Source organism: Trypanosoma cruzi, genomic scaffold, assembly GCF_000209065.1.
Source record: "Trypanosoma cruzi strain CL Brener 1047053516589 genomic scaffold, whole genome shotgun sequence".
NCBI classification, from domain to species: Eukaryota; Euglenozoa; class Kinetoplastea; order Trypanosomatida; family Trypanosomatidae; genus Trypanosoma; species Trypanosoma cruzi.
The window spans coordinates 94,810-113,065 of NW_001849517.1; the positions used below are offsets into that span (position 1 = coordinate 94,810).

Consider the following 18,256-nt stretch of genomic DNA (forward strand, 5'->3'; position numbering starts at 1 on the left):
CCCCCCCCCAAAAAAAAAAAAAAAAAAAATGGAACCAATAAAAATAACAATAATAATAAAAGAGCAAAATAAAAAAAAATGAAAGTAATCACGCAAAAAAGTGCGGATACGCGTTCTCCAGCTCCCGGAGAAGTTCGTGAGACAAACGCCTTTGGCGCAAAAAATTCCCATGCACGTTTTCAGTCGTTACAGTGCAAGCAGAAGCAGCAATGGTTACAGTACTGACTGGAGAAGCCTGGTTGACATGGCATGGCGTCAATACCTCAGCTGCGCCTACAGCCGTTCTTGGTATTCCTGCCGTCCTGTCATAATCATCATCGTCACTCCAACATCGTACGGCCGCCTCCTCTTCCTCGTCCCCTCCTTCCTTCTTGCCACCGCCGTCGAATGTTGCATACGGCAGAAGGTGGAGGTGCATCGCTTCCTCAATCTGCACGGCGTACCTCTTCAATGACAGCTCCGTTCCCGCCTGCCACGCTGCCCCGTTGCTCGCCGCCTGCATCATTGCGTACACCGCGTTGGAACGAATCCCCGTTCCCGACACGACGCAGACCGTCTTGTGGCTTTCCTCATCCACCAACGTTGTCCTGTCAAACCCAACGTACATTCTTCCGCACAACCACCGCCGTCGCTGTCGGGCACTGCCATTAACCGGGGCAAACAACACGCTGAATACGGAACAGCCGTTCGTGGCATCCGTTGTGTTCATTGGGCGTCGCGGTTGATGACGTCGTCCACCCTGTCCCTCGCATCCCAAAATGTGACGGCCAGGTGCAAATAAAAAATGAAAAAATAAAAAGAGCAAAGAAATAAAATAGAAAAAAAAAAAATTAGTTTTCGACAAGCGAGTGGGACCCAAAAAATTAATTAATTAATACGCCGTAAAAGAAAAAAGGAGAAAAATAAATAAATAAATATGTGAAGCTTTTCCATTTTTAATGCTGGGTGGAGCCTCCCACGCCCCCAGCAACGGGATCCGCAAGAGAGAACACGCAGACGGATAAATCCACATCAATCAGCAGGCACAAGACCGTCGCACGATAGCCCAAAGAGACTCCACAACCTGCCGCACGCTTTCTTCAAGACCCGATAACGCCTTCCCTGTCGTATTCTCAGTGCAAGCAGAGAGTACAACAGGGACGCGTGACTCTCGAAAATGGCCTGGTAGCCAAGCACCCAATTCTGCTGTCACCATACCGCAGGCCGCCTGGCGGACAACCACGCGGCACTGACAACCGAGCGTCAATTCCATGTATGACTCCACACGGCGCTTCGCGTTGAGGCGCGAACAGCATTTTTCCCCCTCTTTCAGTTGCTGAAAAAGATTTAGGAGTCGCTGAAGACACTTTCTGGTGTGCTCGTCCGTATACCTAATAATGGCCTCCGCCAGAAGGTGGGTCGAAGCAAAAATTAACTGCTCCGTCGAGGGCTTGCCCTTCTCATACAGCCCGGTGAGAGAACCATAGCCTATTATGCGCCGTTCGTTCAGCATATGAAGCGGCGTCTCGATGACGCGCTCGTCAGCGGGGCTCCATGTACGTACCACGAGTTGCACCCGCATCGGCACCTCGCTTTCCCAAACAGACGCATCCTCACGTCCGCCCTCAAAACGCAAGGAAACTTTACCCCCAAACGCGACGCCCAATGCGCCGCAGCAAGCGTGCCACACACTCTTGCCGTAATTAGAGGTGAAGTCCCATAAATGAAAGACACTATCACCCATCTGAGCAGCAGTGCGTTCCTGTCGCTGTTGCTGCAATCGATCCAACAAGGCGTCAGCGGCAGCAAGGTACGCATCCACACTTCTATCCGCCGAATATTCAAAAAGAATTTTCGGCTGTTCCACATCTGAAACCTCTGCCGTCGTATTCACGTCACTCACATTTGATGGTTGACGAGAAATAACAGTGCACTTATAACCACCTCCACTCTCCTTTTCCCTGTCCGGCACCACTTCAATTGTGAACCCCTCAGGGCAGCCCAACCGCGATAAATCATCGGGACGGTGTAAAAGCTCGCAAAGCTTCTTGTGCCGCTCCACCTGCGGTAAGACATCTGGAAAGTTTGCCTGCAAAGCCTGTGAAGCCGCTGCGGCCCATGCAACCTTTTTGCTTCGACCCCGGCCTATACCAAGTGGAAAGGGCACACTGTCACGCGCGGCATTGCCATACCCCGCCATTGCGGGCACGTGCAGCAGGCAAACCACCTCACGTGTTTTTGGGTCAATCGTGTACGTGCAGTGGTACTTGCCGGCCACACCTTGCAACACCTCACCCAAGAGGTTGACAGGGGTGTAAAAGCGAGAAGAAAAGTGTGGAAAGTTGTCGCGCGGAATGAGGGGAGCAGCGTCATGAGCAGACCGCAGCAATCTCTCAGCTTCTTCCTCATCACTGGCGCACCGTAACGCCTCGCGGCAAGCTAGCACAAGTGCCGGGACTACACCCCTTGTTCTTGTCACGGAGACAGCACAGCGAATCTGCCGAATTGGAACCTGCAACTCAATCGTTCCCTCTATCCACAATGCTGTAGAGTCGTTTGTGCGCACAAAACACACACGGAGCTGGGAACGAGTCGCACTCATCAACGCCCTTAACACAAATGCAACTTCCGAATCGCAGCCGTCAGGTGGGGTATAAAAACTGCGAGAATCACGCCGTGTCGTTGCTCTTGGCGGAAAAAAGTCTTGTTTCGGAATGTTGAGTGACACCGCCAGCTCGTTAACACGCCTCACAGCCTCCCAGAGAGCGGGTGCATGAGTCTCAGCAAATAGCACACGCTGGCCACAAAAATCGTAGAAAAGCATTGCGCGTATGATGTAGTTTCCAACTGAATGCGACAACGTCATCTCCGCAACATCTGAGCTTCTTTTTGCCATGGCATTCGTAGCTGCCGCCAATCGTGCGGCACGGGTACTAATCTCAAAACATCGGATCTGTGGGGAAGCCATAAACCACGAATAGAGCAAAAAGTCAATTGAACGACGTCTGTTGGGGGAGTTGAGACCAATGAGTGGGACCGTCCTGCGATGGGGAAAGACACGCTCGTACATGGTATAGACAACTGACAAAAGAAGCCCTAAAGGCCCGCAGTGATTATGATGTGGCGAGTCAAAACGGTAGACACCATAATTGTCCGTTAGCCCCATCATGTCACTTTCCACCTCCACACGCAGGTTGGGTCCCCAGTGCGCCACAACACGGGTGTAGACGGGCACATCACCATAAGTGCCCATCGCAATTTCCTGAACCCGCTGCGGAACGTCGTGTACGGCCTTCTGAAAAAACTCCAGAGTTGGAAACGACCGCTGGGGCATGTGAAGCTCCAGCCGCATCTCTTGAATCATAAGAAGAATATCGGGACAGTAGTAGGAAGACTGCTCAATCTCCCGTTGCTGTGCCGCCACCTCCACCGTCCTCCGTGGGTCGTTCTTGCTCGCACTTTCAACCAACTCCGCCATGCTTGGCGAGGCATCGTCCAATAAGCGTTTGAGGGTCATCTCCGGGGTCTCAAAGGTGTGACACACCGGCAGCGCTTGAACCCCAAGCGATGACGATGAGAGATGCAATATGTTGGGGAGGCTCCCTCCCCATGATGGCTTCTCCACAACCTGCGCGTCCACGGCAAAGAGTTGGCAAAGAAGGCTCGACAACTGTTGCTGCTTTTTCTGCTGATTGCCACTAAAAAGAATTTCAGTTGGGGACCACACAGAAATATCCCGCAGGGGATTCATACCCTCCTTCTCTGCCAGCCCAGCAATGACGACAAAAAGCCTCCATAAATGCCCCAGTAAACCAGCTGTAATGGCTGTAACTTTCTGCAGCTTCGCTTCATGCCTCCCTCGCAGTGCCTCCTTGTTCGCCCTACGCAAAAGAGTGGTTACAAAATTTCGGTATTTCTGACATTCTGCCCCACCCTCCGATGGCTTCACCTCCAGCTGCAGGTGGATCCCCTGCCCCAACTTTTTCGCTTCATTGGAGACAACACCCAGGCAAATAAGTGGCATGCTGCTCCCACCAAAATAATCTCGCCCATATTTTTTTGCAAAGCACAAGGCCACACGATTGTTCACCATGAATAGGCACCGTTCGATAGAGTAGGGCACGGCAGTGACAGGTAGAGTGCCGTGTGCCTCTGCAAAGGACCGGACGGACAGAAAAGATATCTCCTGTGAGGTAAATGCGACACCACCCGTGCCGCATGAAATTGTTTCCGGGGCACGGACGCTTGCGTTCAAGATGGTACAAAGCTGCATGAGGGCTGAACTTACAATCCATTTCTCCGGCCACGCAAGCGCTGATGTGTGAACAATTCGCGCAGAGCCATCATCATCTCCTACCAGAACACGTTGAAACGCCAACGGCGGAGAATGAAGTGGTAACGTCAAAAGGGTATCGTTACCCGCAGCATCCCGGATGGTGAGCGTAAGCGGCCGTGATTCCTTCCTTGAAAAACACGCGACTCGCACCGTGTCCGTCTCTTCACAAGGCGGAAGCCATTCTATTGTATCTAAATTCCTATCACCTAACGAACGTGAAAGAAATACTGACAGAGCCACCGACTCCCAGTCACGCTGCAGTTCGTCGCGTTGGACACTTTGTAAGTAGCACCATGCCTCCTCTTCCCTACTTCGCTGCTCCTCCACAGCATACTCGTCAAGCTCTGCCAGTGACAATGCAAACCCCCTTTTGATCGCATCTCGCGGGCACTGTCCAGTACTACGGCAAATGGCAATATCGGTCATGATGTTGTATTCCTTGCCCCCGCTCTCACCAACCTCAGTGATCTCCTCATCTTTCAGCGGAAGTTGGGCGGTCACTGTCACCATAAACTGCGCCGCCGTAGCGTCCAACATTTCTTTTTTTGCCCGCGCCAGATGAATGACCGCCTTGGCGTCCATGCTATCAAGTGTTGCGTTGAGCTCTGCAAACACATCCGAGTCCACTGCCTGCAACATGTGACGTAGGTCTGCTTTGGAATAAAACAAAGCCAGTGCAGCCCCACGTACACGCTCCACTGCTTCCGATAAACTCTCCGCGATCTCTGAAGCCAATCGAAGAGTGCATAAACCACTAAAAGAATAAAACACAGTACTTTCGAAATGTCGGTCATTAAGACGGGTCGTTCGAACAGAAGCATCACCAAAGATATCACTAAAACGGGCGGCCAAATGACGACTTTGAGCGGCAAGCAACTTAAGCTGGCGGTTCTTGGCAATCCTCACAGCCAGGGGAACCGCAGCAGACATCCAAAACAAATCTCTACTGCCCTACTCAAAGATACCCAACCCTCTATTCGTTCTTTTGCAGTTGTTCTTTCCGAGTGCCATGGAGGGGCAAAAGAGAGAAAGAAAAAAAAAATGCAGTTCGCCAAAAGTAATCAAACAACAGGCATTTAAAACAGGAAAAAAAAAAGAAACTGTGTATTTGTGCGTGTGTGTTTTTGGGCGAAGGAAAAAGCCACAGCAATATAATGAAATTGACTTTGCCTCTTTCTGCATCCCTCTCAATTTCTCTTTTCTTCGCGGTTACTCACGAGCAGTAAAAAAAAAACGGAATAAAAACAACTACAAAAAAAAAGAAATCCAAATAATGTAGAGATATATTGCAGTTCAAACGTCATTCCATAATGCGTCGTTCCATAATGCAGAAGGCCTTCACAAAAAAAAAGGGAAAAAGAAGCAACCAGGGCACAAATGAATGAAAGGAAAAAGAAAAAAAAAAGCGTTTCTAAAATATAAGGAGCATTTGTTTTTTGTTTTCTTGTTTTTGTTTTGTTTTGTTTTGTTTTTTCACTTCTCTTTTTGGACTATTTTATTTTTTATCTTCTTTCTTTTTCTTTCCTTTTCCTCTCAATTATTATCTCAAATTCCTTCGTTTCTTCTGCCTTCTTGATGCACCAAAACCCTGTAAAACAGAGTACAACTGAATCCCACTGTTCTTTCACTGCCCGCATTTTGCTATTCATGCTTTGGTTCCTGACACTCAGACATTTTTCTCTTCTCGCTGGGGTTGTTCCCTACGTGTTCCACAATAACTCGTGGTTCACCTTCCTTTTTAACCATGGTGGTTTCGTCACGCTGCGTGGCGTTCACGAGCACCGTGAGAGTTTGACAGTGACAACATCAAAGTCCAGTAAAATTACGTCTTCACCCTGGAGGTAAGTCACACTGAGTTTCAGCCCGTTGTCTCTCAAAATAGTGCCAAGACAGTCATTGGGGTCATTCACGCCATCCAGAAACATCTGGCCGGTCGTCTCGTTGTACGAGTATTTCTCTTCCTTGCAGCAATATTTCTCGCCAAAGACATCCAACGAAATATCAAATTTACTGGTAGCCGGATGGACAGTGATGCGTCCATTCACAAGGCTCATGTAACCTCCGCAGTACTCGCCGCTTGGGCGGGAGTCCACGATAAATATGCCCGCTGCAGAATGTGCAGCAAGAAGACAAATTAGAAGAAGCGTGGCGTAAACTGCTTGTGCCATCCCTCTATTCATATAATATATATTTATATTGTGTGTCAGCACGTATAAATAAATCCTTCAGTGAACAAAAACCCGGCTGCCCAAATATAATTATGCGGCTAAAAACGCCCAAAAAAACCAAGGAAAAAGAAACTAAAAAGAAAAGAATATATTTTCGGTTGTTGTTATTCGCAAAAAAACAAAATTGGAAAGAAACATAAGCGCCAAAACAGAAATAATAATAATAATAATAATAATAATAATAAATTGGGAACCATTCTAACTACAAATACGTTACTCATTTTCCTTTTTTGTTATTTTTGCTGCCTCCTTTGCGCATGTATTCATGGGTCCTTTACTTCACGTCAATTTATGTCCGGTCCGCAAAAAACACTGCCTCCACCGCGTGAACCTTTTCAACGAGTATACTATACTCATTCAAGGAGTCCAATAAGGAAGAAGATTGGACATTGCATCGCCCTGATTCATATCCCCAGGAAATTGAGGAATGCGCAGAGGGATTTTGACGCTGCAACAGTGTATCCATAAGGCACCCGTATTGGAGTGCAATTTGTCCACCCACTTCCAAGAGGTACTGAATAACAAATTCGTGAGCAACAAGGTTGTTCTCCTGCATCCTGTTGAATAAGGAGACTAGACCCGGAAACTGTTGACGGGTGTCATCTGTGTGGTTCTTCCTACAACTTTCATCAACAGCTCCAAAAATGCTCTTCAATACCTTCTGTTCTTGCATCTCGGTCTCTAATTTCTCCACAAGCCGACACAATCGTCTTATAAGGCCAAAAGAAATCGCACTAAGCTCTTCCATTTCACTTTCTATATCAGAAAATTCATCGGTGTATGTTAAGGGTGGAAGATTCCTAGCACAGGTCTTAACCTGTTTGGATGAATGTGAAGTAACGCACCCTACCAATTGGCGTTTTAGAAAAGTTATTCGCTGCATTAGAGTCGCGTTTCTTCCATCATCATCGCTCCCCTTAGACTGCGGTCCATCATTCAATGGCAAAACGTGCTCTTTTAAAGACAAGACATCCACATCGGGAGAAAAAAAAGCTAAACCTTCATTGCTTTCGGTTTCCTTTATCCCATATGGTAGTGATGATGGCTTCTGCCCTGCATCTTTTCCTTCTTTCAAGCCCTGAAACGCATCTCCCATAGAATCCACCCTTTTATTTGACAATCGCGAGTTGTAGTTTTGAGAAATTCGCCGCGCCCCCATCATTACTTCACAAATAATTTTATTTAGATAAAATGATAGTAGCGGAAAACCAACGTCATCCGGCTCTGACTCAAAAAAAGGAAGATACTTTGTTGACTTGCCCAGTTCATGGACACTGTTACTAGAATCATTTATTAATATTCGTTTTTCCGATGAAGCCAAAGACGGTATAGAGCGATATCCACGCAATCTAGACGTAATACTCCCAATAAATTGACAAATCTCCGCCTGATTCGTGGGAGTTAGGGCCGGAATCAAAAACGGCGGACGTGATCCTCCACATATATTCATTAATGTAATACGCTCCTTCTCCGTAAGCTCAGCAAGGGTAATAAAGCCAATCGGAATGGGTGGCCGACCCTTTTCATCAGTCAAATACAAACAGTTATTTTCATACAAAACTTCACTTGAGCCAATAATTTCCCCGACCTGTTCACGGAGGTAAATCAGCCTTTCAAGCAACGCATGAGTATCAACCATGGCGTATCGAGGCATATGAGATGCGAAATTTGAATAATTTGTTCCTTCAATAGAAAAAGGAATATTGGATAAACCATGATCGTCTTTATTTGACCTCAACGAGGTCAAATTGGTCATATTATCTTTAATTTCATTAGAAGCAAAAAAAAAAGATTTCGGAACGGCATTTAATAAAGTCGCTTTTTCTGTTCCGTCACTTTTTGCCAGCTCAAAACTGTCAGTAGCCTCTTTTTGACATTGTTGAGGCGTTAATGTTGCAAGTTTCGCACGCAAGACTAAAACTTCAGAAGTTAGTGATTTTTGAGACTCGAGAAGCTGGTCAATAAGCTGATCCTTATCTTTAGTATCTTTCACATCGCCCCAAAAACACAGATTTTGCAGCGGCAAAGGTAAAAGGTCATCAGATTGAACAATAGTAATATCTCCAGTGTTTTTATAAGCAATCCATGTCTTGCTACAAAACGCTTGCGACACAGTCTCCATTACATTTAAAAAGGCATGGTGCTCTTTGCTTAATCGACAATGCACCTCTAATTCAAAAGAAGAAGAATTCCAAATGTAAACCTGACCCATTGATACAGACCAAACCTTTAATCCCACAGTCTTCAAAATTGTTATAGGGCCTTCATGAGGATTTGTGATCATATGAATGCACTCTGGTGATCCACCATCCAAGTCGGATAAACTCCATATGCACACAACCCCATCTTCCGACCCGCTCCATAAAAAATTATTGCAAATGGTTAAGACAAGAATAGGTGCAGAATGGGCAGCCAAAACATGCTTCCGTTCCTTTGAAACTGTATTCCATTCAATGATTTTTGAATCATCACCACCAGAAAACAAAATATCATGAAAAAGAACCAATGAACGCACAGCACCTCTGCAATCACCCAACACTCGAGGGCTTTCAACTGCAAAAAAAGATGTGTTCCAATAACATACATACGAGTCTAGAGAAGAGGAATACGCTGTGTCACAATTTTGTGATAAGGCAATGTCGGTGATACAATCCTTATGAAATTTTTTTTCAAACACCAGATCTATGGTTAATGAATTAAAAACACGCAAATAGCCGTCCGCAAACCCGGCCCAAACATAACCTCGGGCTGTACGCATCACGATTACAGCCGCACCTCTGTGATCTAATACGATATTAAGAAACTTTCCGGTATCTACTTCCACTATACTTACCTTCCCTGACACTTCACCCACCCATATAGTGGAACCCACTGTGCATAAACAACTAATTTCACCAGTAAATTTCACATGCTCTGCTTTAGTTAAATAAGGTTTTTTGTGTGCCTCTAGTATTTTCATTGTATCTATAGAAATATAAGGTATCACTGGTTCATTTACTGTCGAGCCATCACCCATCAAAAACTGGCGATTAATTTCCAGAGACATTTTTTCCTATGTGCACTTTAAATTATATATATATATAATGACTAAAAAAGCACCAGAGAATCAGGCATAAAAAAAAAGGAAAAAAACTCAAATATAACCAAAAAAAACGAATTTCTAATTAAAAAAACAATATATGTAAAGTCCAAAAAAAAAAAAGAAAAGAAAAAGAATTGTTATTAATATTATCATTGTTATTATTATTATAAATTGAACTCTCATAAAGCCATACTGATATTTTTCCTTGAACTAATAAAAGTATAAATCAGTCTACTACACTTTATTAAATTAGTTTTTGCGCAGGAAAGCCCCCAATGTGTTTGAGACATCATTTGAACAAAATACATATTTTCGTTTTACATGGATAAAAAGGTATAATTAATTTCACAGATAAAAACTCTTTTCTATTTCACTCGCCTTTGCCGTCGCCATTTCAAACATACAAGAAAAAAAAAAAAAAAACAAGAGACATGACCATCTTGTACAAAGAAAAAAAAAAAAAACTAAAAAGTGGAGAGAAATGTGAAAAATAGCCGTTCTTCATATATGCATGTATTCCCTCAAAAGACCATGTGCAATATGTTGCAAATTTAAGTAAATTCCGATTTCGCCATCCATAAAATAGTCAAAAGGCACAACTACCAACTTCCCCAACTTCGGCGTGCTACAACTGCAAGGTTGCTCAGAAAAAATTAGCAATTAGAAATAATCATCCTTTTAAGCAGGATATTTCATTTAGATTTCAATGATTTCGTCATCCACAGACTCAGACGTCCAGTCTTCTTTTTTTTTCTCTCTCTCGTTTCTTTTTTTCGTTGTCCTTGTTTCCTCACACTGCCAAAATACTTCCAGCAACCAAATATACGGTATATTCCCTGAAAGCACCACACACAGACACTCCAATAAAAGAAGATGGGAATATACGCAGCCCAGGGATCATCCCAAAAGAAAAATAAACACAAATACATATCCCTTTTGTATTCTCGATCTTTTGTAACTTCTCTAAAAAAGATTATTGGCTTTTTGCCCAAGGAAGCAAACGGATAACAATTGATGTTTTTTGTTTTGAAAATGTGCTATCTGCAAAATGGTTTCTAATGGAAAATTTGCGCTAGATTGCAAAGCGCAATTAGCATCGTGTCCACCACAACCGGACGATAAGGGAAAGTCACTCAGCCTTTCCGCCCTCTGAATTCGCGATAACGTCATTCTATTCATCCGAATCGCCCAATCCAAGCAATCAGCCGTGGAAGACCCTAATTCCGTCGCCATGACTACGCTAAAAACTTCGGAAAGCACAAAATCGTCCTCGTCAGTTTGAGTTGCCCGGGAAAATGCGTGCTCCAAACTTCCCTTCCGGCCCGCATCGAGAGGCGAACGCCTTTCCGAGATGATTGGGGCCGCGAGAGAAGGAAGCGACCCGCCCCCGCCGCTTCCGCCGAGGCGGGCCACGACGTCGCGAACCGCGGGGCCGCGCATCTCCCCAGCGCGTGCGGGCTGCCAAACCATTCGGGAACACACGAGCAGGGGCGAGCGCGCGTGCATATATATATATGTGTGTGTGTTGCCTCATTTTTGTAAACGCACTTGTTGCCCACGCCGTTTTTGTTTTTGTTTCTCGTTGCTGTTGTTATTGTTATCTTACTCATTTGTTTTTGTTTTCGTCTTTTTATTGGAGTGGAACTATTTACGTGTTTTTTTGCATAAGGAATCCATATATTTATTTAGATCCAGCATGTCGGATGTTGCTATGTATGATGAGGAGCTGAAGGGGCTTGAAGAACAAATAAGCTCACTTCTTCGAGCACTGGATTCAGCCACCAATCTTGATCAAAGGCTTGAAAAATATAACAAAGCTCAAGATATTATGAAGCGATTGCACAAAACGCACCACCAATTTAAAGTGGAAGTGCGCTTGCTGGAGGGTAATGAGCAAGAAGTCTATGAAAAGCGGGGGCAAATACATCTGCTTAGAATTAATCAGTTGAAAATGGATTTGCAGTCGAAAAAAGTAGAAGAAACGCCTTTTAGCGCAGCCCGGGAAAACTCTGTTTTTTCCTCAAACTCACCAAGTAATGACGGAAAAGACGAAGCTCGAGCAGTGGCACGACGTGTTAATACTATTCAAACCTCTACATTGGGTTCATTAGCAATGACAGAAAGACTTTTGAATGATACAGAAACAGTCGGCATAGATGCTGCAGCGAAGCTTCGTAGCCAGACGGAACAAATACAGCGGGTTAACGAGAATTTGAATGAATTGGATTCGGATGTGAATCGTGCAAAGAAAGAGCTTACGGCGTTTATTCGACGCATGATGACCGACAGAATTATAATTTTATTTTCAGTTCTTATATTGATTGGTATTATCACCATTGTTGTTTTGAAAGTGACAAAGAAGTAGTTTATTAATTGGGTTTTTGCCGCCATTCCAGCTGAGACGGCATTGGATGTTTTGGCAGATGCATTGAGGGTTTGAGCGGCCTTGGGCTGTTGGTATGAATGCCACTTGGAGTTTTAAATTTTTCAGCAATATACAAAAGAAAAAGGAGTTTGTTTTATAAAAACATCAGGATCTCTATGGTCATGTCACCCTATAGTATTTTTCCCGTTGGGTACTGAAGTTATTGGGTAAAATTGGCACAATGGTTTTTTTGGTTACCAATTGCTTTTCTTATATATACCAACCGTACTAATTATGAATGAATCTGGTGCATTTCTTTTTTTACTCGGAATTATTGGAAGCTGCAGAGGAACCATTGTGCGTGGCTTTTTTTGGTTCTTTAAAAAGTGAGGAACGGTTTGCTGGGGATGTTGGTAGTAGAGGCTGCTTCTATCGTGTTGTTTATAAAAATCCATCTCCACCAATTCCAGAGCTAAATTTAATTAGTATTTCACTGGTGCCACCAACTGACCGTCTGCTTCCCTCTCGGATTGAAGAAGGGATGAAAGGAGGGAATTACTAAAATGCCGCGAATTCACCTGACCATGTTTTTGGCATCAAAACCTTAGAAGAAATATATCAGGGCATAATTGTTGGAGAACTTAATGGGCTGTCCTTCTTGGATCTTGGCAAAATACTTAGCACCCACGATGCCAGAGGAGTTGAGCATTTAACTTTTGTGGGGAAAAGAGGACACAATTGTCAGAGAAATGGATGTTGAAACAGTTTTTGATCCATTCCTGTAACCTGTGATTTTTACGCCCACGAAACTGAAACCCTTATCGTTTTCGTGTGTCTCGGCTAAAGTAGTAGAAGCATTACTTATATTTTTCTGTGGGGCGCGCTGGTGTAAGCCAAGACGTTTATGGTTAAAGCCTTCAGATGGTGCTTTATATTAACTATAATATAGAATGAACGCCGAGAATATACGAAGTGTCTTTGCTATTCTTGTTTTATGTTGCTTTTATTAGTTTTAAGACAAAATAAATAAATATTTAAAAGCTTTCGGAATTTGTAAACGTCTTGTTTCTTTTTTTTTTTTTTTTTTTTTTTTTTTTTTTTTGTTGTTGTTGTTGTTGTTGTTGTTGTTGTTTATTGCTGTTAATTGCGTCTGTTTCTTCTGTCTATAGTTGGGATTTGTACCTGAAAGCCTTTATTACTTGAAACGACCATCATGTTACCGGCGGGACTAACGCTGAACACCCTAACACCTCTTGCGCAAATACCGGTGGAGTTGCAGCGCCTAGCTCGTTGCGCCATCAATGCTCACCGCAACGCTTACTGTCCATACTCAAAATTTGCCGTGGGGGCCGCTCTTCTTCACAAGGATCTCAAAATTACTGCAGGATGCAACTATGAAAATTGCACCTTGAAAGGTTGTTGTGCTGAGCTTTGTGCCATTGTGAAGGGCAATTCCGAAGGACGGCGCACTGCAACTGCAGTTGCTGTATATGGATGTAGTAAAGCCCCGGATGTTATGAATTTACCTCCTCCTGACACAGTCACACCACCGTGTGGGTTTTGTCGTCAGTCGCTTGTTGAAGTTGCCGATCTCTCCAACAACTACGAGGATTTTCTCGTCGTATTGGTTACCCTTGACAAGGAGCGTGTAAAATTAGTAAAACTCTGCGACATTATTCCTCTTAAATTTGGCCCTTCAAATATTGGTATGGACCTATCCCAGCTGGCAAAAGATGTAGAATTGGGTAATGAAGATGAAAAAAAATGACTGGTATTGATGTGAAAATGTTGAGATGATTTTATGTGACGTCAACTGAATTGTGGGGGGGAAATTCATTTAATGGATGGATTTTCTTGTTTGTTTTGTTTTGTTTTGAGTTTGTGAAAAAAATGCTTGTTAGTGGGCTGGATACCTAAATTGACATATATCCCGATAAAATGAATGTAGCATTTTTTTTTTTTTTTTTTTTTTTTTTTTTTTTTGGTATGTGATATGGTTGATTCCAGGACACAACAAATACAAATGTCCGAGAAAATGGATAAGGGTCCGGCTTTCCTAAGCGATACCAAAGGTCCACATCAAGTTCTAAAAAATGAAAGGGAAAAAAAGACGGACTGTGTCTCAGCGAAAGAGCAAAGGGGAAACATTCTTACAGAAGAGCAATTGATTACTTTGCTTTCAGATACACATTAGTGTTGTAACGGGAATAGCCTTCAGAACAATGCATCCGCGAGTCAAATTCCTTATTTTGAATGTTTGTTTGGTTATATTTTTTACCTTGGAAACGGGACCTTTTATTTTTTCCAGAATATGGCATGCCTTCCTGACCTCCCAGATAAGCGTGTCAGTATACATATATATATACATATATATATATATGCGTTGGATTCCCGTTTTTTTTTTTTTTTTTTTTTTTTTTTTTTTCATTCTACCTTCAACCCCCATCCATGTTTAAGGATGTGAAAAAGTTCTTTGCCAACAGAAATAATAAGCGGCTTTTTTTTTTCCTGTCGTTTTCAGAGCAGTCCTCTTGCATTATAGAAGGGCTCTCTGTCGTTTCTACATTCCCATTCTAATACCCCCTGACTGTGAATTGCACAAAGGAGGCACAACTTTATTAGAAACGGGAGTTGTTTTGTTTTTCTTTGTGTGTGTGTGTGTGTTTTGTTTTTGTTTTAATTTTGGTGGATCGGCGTTTTCCAAGTGGGATTCCACCTTTTTTCTCTGCGTGGCTGCTAGGCATCTTCACGGAGACGCCATTCTTGAGAGCTGCCAGAGAAGCATTTAATTGGAGGAGTCGTCACACGCCTCAGGAAAAAGGTTGCGAATTTTTGTTGTTGTAGTTCCATTTAATCTTTTAAATTTTAGTACGCAGGCAATTTGTTTATTTTTGTGCTCCACCTGGAACGTTGGAAGAAGAAAAGTGTTGCTTGCTTCTCTGATTTATATATATATATATGTATATATATATATATATATTGTGTTTGAAGTGAAGATCTTTCTTCCTCGACGAAGAAGAAAACTATAACACGAAAAGGAAGTCGCTGCGCATAAAGGAGAAAAACTAAAAGAGAATAAAAGTGCGCGTGAAGGTGGCGTGTATGAGCGAGCTCAGCGCTGGCGGCACTGCTCTGCCCGGAGTGTGTCGCGTGAAGGCGGAGTATCTTCGTCCTGCGCCGATACGCGTCACGCTTGATGCGGAGGGACGCACTCGAGGAATGAATAAAGGGATGGAGCGGCAGCATTCCTGCTTCGTGGAGGGGACTCAGCGCCCACAATTTGAGGGGGAGTCAAACTTCTTTTACGGCGAAACCCTGCAGCGTATTAAGGCGGTGGTGCGGCAGGGTAACGCAGCGGCAAAGCGCAGTCGCGATGGAGGGAGACAGGAAAAGGAGATAAGCACACCACAGGCGACTGTTGATGGGGCACCACTGAATGAAGAAGACGCTGCTGCTGCCAACTCCATTGACAGCCACGCCGATGAGATTGTATTGCAGAAGAACGAGGAGGATGAGAGGGATGCCACGAGAAACAGTGACCTTGCAAGAACGAAACAAAGCGAAGAAAACGTGCGTGAAAATGCTGCCCGGCGTCGAGCGCTATTTAAAAATAAACTTGTGCTGGCGCCCCTCACCACCGTTGGGAACCTCCCGTTTCGTCGCGTCTGTAAAGGCTATGGGGCAGATATCACGGTGAGCTCGATGTCCCTTGTGTCCAATCTCAACCGCCTACAAAAAGGTGAGTGGTCACTGCTGCGACGTCATGAGTCGGAAGACGTTTTTGGTTTGCAGATTGCCGTGTCACAGCCGCAGAGCGCCCAGACGTGGGCAAAGGCCATCGAAGCTTCGGGTTATTCGTATGATTTTATTGATATCAACTGCGGCTGTCCAGTCCAGATGATCATGTCTGCTGGTTGTGGTTGTGGTCTTTGGGAACGGAGAGACAACCGCCTGCGGGATATTGTGAGCTCGCTGGTGCAACACCAGTCAAAACCTGTCAGCATCAAGTGTCGTATAGGAGCAGGCGCAAACAGCAATGCTTCTCTACACGAGAAAATTGGCGATTATGAGGGATGGGGTGCAGACGCGGTTACCATTCATGGTCGTTTTCGTGCGCAGCGCTACACAAAGCTAGCAAACTGGGAATACATTGACAGCTGTGCCGCACGGACCTCTTTGCCTGTTATTGGCAATGGTGACATCTTCTCTTATGAGGATATCATTGGCCACCGCGAACGCTATCCGCATGTCAGCTCATACATGATTGGACGGGGGGCGCTCATTAAGCCATGGATCTTTGAGGAAATAAAGCAAGAGCAGCCGAGAGACATCAGCAGTCAAGAGCGTTTTGAAATGCTGCGAAGCTTCTGTAACTATGGCTTGTCTCATTGGGGATCAGATGAACGCGGGGTTCTTACAACACGTCGTTTTCTCTGCGAGTGGCTCTCATTCTTGTGTCGTTACGTCCCTCTTGGGCTGCTTGAATGCCCGCCGCAGCGCATCAATGAGAGACCGCCTCATTACGAGGGCCGAGACGAATTGGAGACGCTAATGGCAAGCGACAATGTGAACGATTGGGTTCGCATCAGTGAGATGCTGCTCGGTCCGGCTGGTGAAAAGTTCCGGTTCACACCAAAGCACAGGAGTAACAGCTACACCACCACAGCAACGACGGGCGAGGCAGAGATCTAGTGGGAGAGATGACACTCACGAGAAACGGGAAGAATAAAAACAGGGGTGCCACATTGTTGCAGCCGCCCCCATTTGAAACACAGCTCTACTAACGTTGAGCCTGGCAATGCCGGCCGCCGCAGCGTGGTGCCAGGGTCGATTGCCCCGTATTGTCGGGGGAAGCCAGGAGCCAGCAATGTTTCCCTCACGGGATTGTTGCTGTTGGCACGGGGCTGACGGTATTCGACCAGCGCCAGCAACAGCCGCGTCTTGCTGGGGCACAGTTGTAACGCCATGAGGTGTAGGGGCGCGTGCTGCCGTACGGCGTGCGAGCCATCGGATTTATTTGTGAAACCGTGAGAAAAGAAAAGACTTTTAATTTTGTTTGTGGGTTTGGTGTGCGGTTACAGCGTACCATTAAAGTTTAAAATAAATGAATTGCGGGTTGCATAAGAATAAAAATTGGGGGTGCAGCAGCAAAAGCAGTCGTGAGGAAGTGGGGATGGGTAAGTAGGTGGAGAACAACAAAAACGTCAACCACGCTTTTGCTGTCGAGCATATTACACATTCTCTTTTGTTCTTGTTTTTTGTTTTTTTGCGGTAACCTCTTTTTCTCTGTGCCACGTTTTTATTTGCTCATTCATAGTTTGGCGGCAGTGAGTTTTCCTTCACGGTCATAAATGAAAAAGTGAGAAGCAAATTTGCGTGTGAGGCGCTATGAAGAAAGTTTTGCGAGGCCAGGAGTGGGAGAAGAGTTACCGCGTGTTGAATGCTCCTGCTGTCTCCTCGTGTTTCTGTGAGAGGGTCGGTGAGTTTGCCCACACCCCTCCCCCGGTATCCCCGCGAGGTGGAGCCTTCTTCTTTTGTTCCGCCGCTCCCTCTGCCCATCAGGATTTGTTAGTTCCTTTTTCCTTTTCCCGTTGTTGATTGAAGGGTGCCCGGAGAAACCTTCAAACGGCTTTGGTGTAAGGTTGGGCGCACGCAATTACAATTAACTATTTTTTTTTTTTTTTTTTTTTTACTGTGCTCTCTGTCTTGTTTTATTGTCTTGGATTGCGTGCGAAAGAGAGGAATAAACAGAAAAAGGAACGAAATTTTTTATTGGGAAATGAAACATTGCATGTCACATCTGGGAACTAAGGTTTTTGCTTCACGTGGCTGCGCTGCTGCAGGAATGGCGATCAAAGCCACCATCGTTTTTGTAGTCATGATGGCCGTGGCGGTGAGCGCTGATCCTGTAAAATGGGCGGAGCCGCTGTTTAAAAAGCCGTTACTCCGTAAGTTGCTGCCGGAGGAGGTGATGGCTCCAGAAACCGTGTCTTCTGGCCCACTCAGCAACGAATCCAACACGTGCCGCTCCGGTGTGTATTTGGAGTGGACGGCACGGGTGGGCAGCAGTGTGTTTGCCACACCACGCATCGTCGACTTGAATCACGACGGAAACAAGGAGATTCTTGTGCCGACGTACACACAGTATTTCGAGGCTCTTGACGGTGTAAACGGTGAAGATGAAATCGGCTTCCCGTTTGTGCATCCCAACTTCAAGTCGTACTGCAGTCCCATTCCTGTTGACATGGATGGAGACGGCAAGACGG

General features: G+C 44.9%; 8 protein-coding genes across 8 annotated transcripts, besides 19 other annotated features; 4 read left to right on the forward strand and 4 right to left on the reverse strand.

Moving 5' to 3' along the window:
• Positions 1–18,256: a sequence feature (heterozygous, Esmeraldo-like haplotype).
• Positions 13–88: a sequence feature (A-rich).
• On the reverse strand, positions 89–709 carry Tc00.1047053510053.10 (hypothetical protein, conserved; the record flags this gene model as incomplete). The annotated part of the gene is made up of 1 exon (XM_804077.1): positions 89–709. One exon carries the CDS (start codon positions 707–709, stop codon positions 89–91), a length of 621 nt encoding a protein of 206 aa, XP_809170.1.
• Positions 776–830: a sequence feature (A-rich).
• Tc00.1047053510053.20 (hypothetical protein, conserved) lies at positions 1,016–5,245 on the reverse strand (the record flags this gene model as incomplete). Its single annotated transcript, XM_804078.1, has 1 exon — positions 1,016–5,245. The coding sequence occupies one exon, from the start codon at positions 5,243–5,245 to the stop codon at positions 1,016–1,018; it is 4,230 nt and encodes a 1,409-aa protein (XP_809171.1).
• Positions 5,750–5,787: a microsatellite.
• Positions 5,788–5,889: a sequence feature (T-rich).
• Tc00.1047053510053.30 (hypothetical protein, conserved) lies at positions 6,088–6,495 on the reverse strand (the record flags this gene model as incomplete). The annotated part of the gene is made up of 1 exon (XM_804079.1): positions 6,088–6,495. The coding sequence occupies one exon, from the start codon at positions 6,493–6,495 to the stop codon at positions 6,088–6,090; it is 408 nt and encodes a 135-aa protein (XP_809172.1).
• Positions 6,697–6,728: a microsatellite.
• Tc00.1047053510053.40 (hypothetical protein, conserved) lies at positions 6,833–9,589 on the reverse strand (the record flags this gene model as incomplete). Its single annotated transcript, XM_804080.1, has 1 exon — positions 6,833–9,589. The coding sequence occupies one exon, from the start codon at positions 9,587–9,589 to the stop codon at positions 6,833–6,835; it is 2,757 nt and encodes a 918-aa protein (XP_809173.1).
• Positions 9,606–9,628: a sequence feature (AT_rich).
• Positions 9,658–9,758: a sequence feature (A-rich).
• Positions 9,759–9,793: a microsatellite.
• Tc00.1047053510053.50 (hypothetical protein, conserved) lies at positions 10,977–11,990 on the forward strand (the record flags this gene model as incomplete). The annotated part of the gene is made up of 1 exon (XM_804081.1): positions 10,977–11,990. The coding sequence occupies one exon, from the start codon at positions 10,977–10,979 to the stop codon at positions 11,988–11,990; it is 1,014 nt and encodes a 337-aa protein (XP_809174.1).
• Positions 11,188–11,255: a sequence feature (T-rich).
• Positions 13,010–13,030: a sequence feature (AT_rich).
• Positions 13,056–13,092: a microsatellite.
• Positions 13,091–13,122: a microsatellite.
• Tc00.1047053510053.60 (cytidine deaminase-like protein, putative) lies at positions 13,204–13,758 on the forward strand (the record flags this gene model as incomplete). The annotated part of the gene is made up of 1 exon (XM_804082.1): positions 13,204–13,758. One exon carries the CDS (start codon positions 13,204–13,206, stop codon positions 13,756–13,758), a length of 555 nt encoding a protein of 184 aa, XP_809175.1.
• Positions 13,941–13,973: a microsatellite.
• Positions 14,340–14,370: a microsatellite.
• Positions 14,385–14,415: a microsatellite.
• Positions 14,625–14,677: a sequence feature (T-rich).
• Positions 14,936–14,970: a microsatellite.
• Positions 15,093–16,682, forward strand: Tc00.1047053510053.70 (hypothetical protein, conserved; the record flags this gene model as incomplete). Its single annotated transcript, XM_804083.1, has 1 exon — positions 15,093–16,682. One exon carries the CDS (start codon positions 15,093–15,095, stop codon positions 16,680–16,682), a length of 1,590 nt encoding a protein of 529 aa, XP_809176.1.
• Positions 17,660–17,681: a microsatellite.
• On the forward strand, positions 17,770–18,256 carry Tc00.1047053510053.79 (FG-GAP repeat protein, putative; the record flags this gene model as incomplete). The annotated part of the gene is made up of 1 exon (XM_804084.1): positions 17,770–18,256. A coding segment is annotated over one exon (487 nt), but the record flags the coding sequence as incomplete, so codon positions are not given.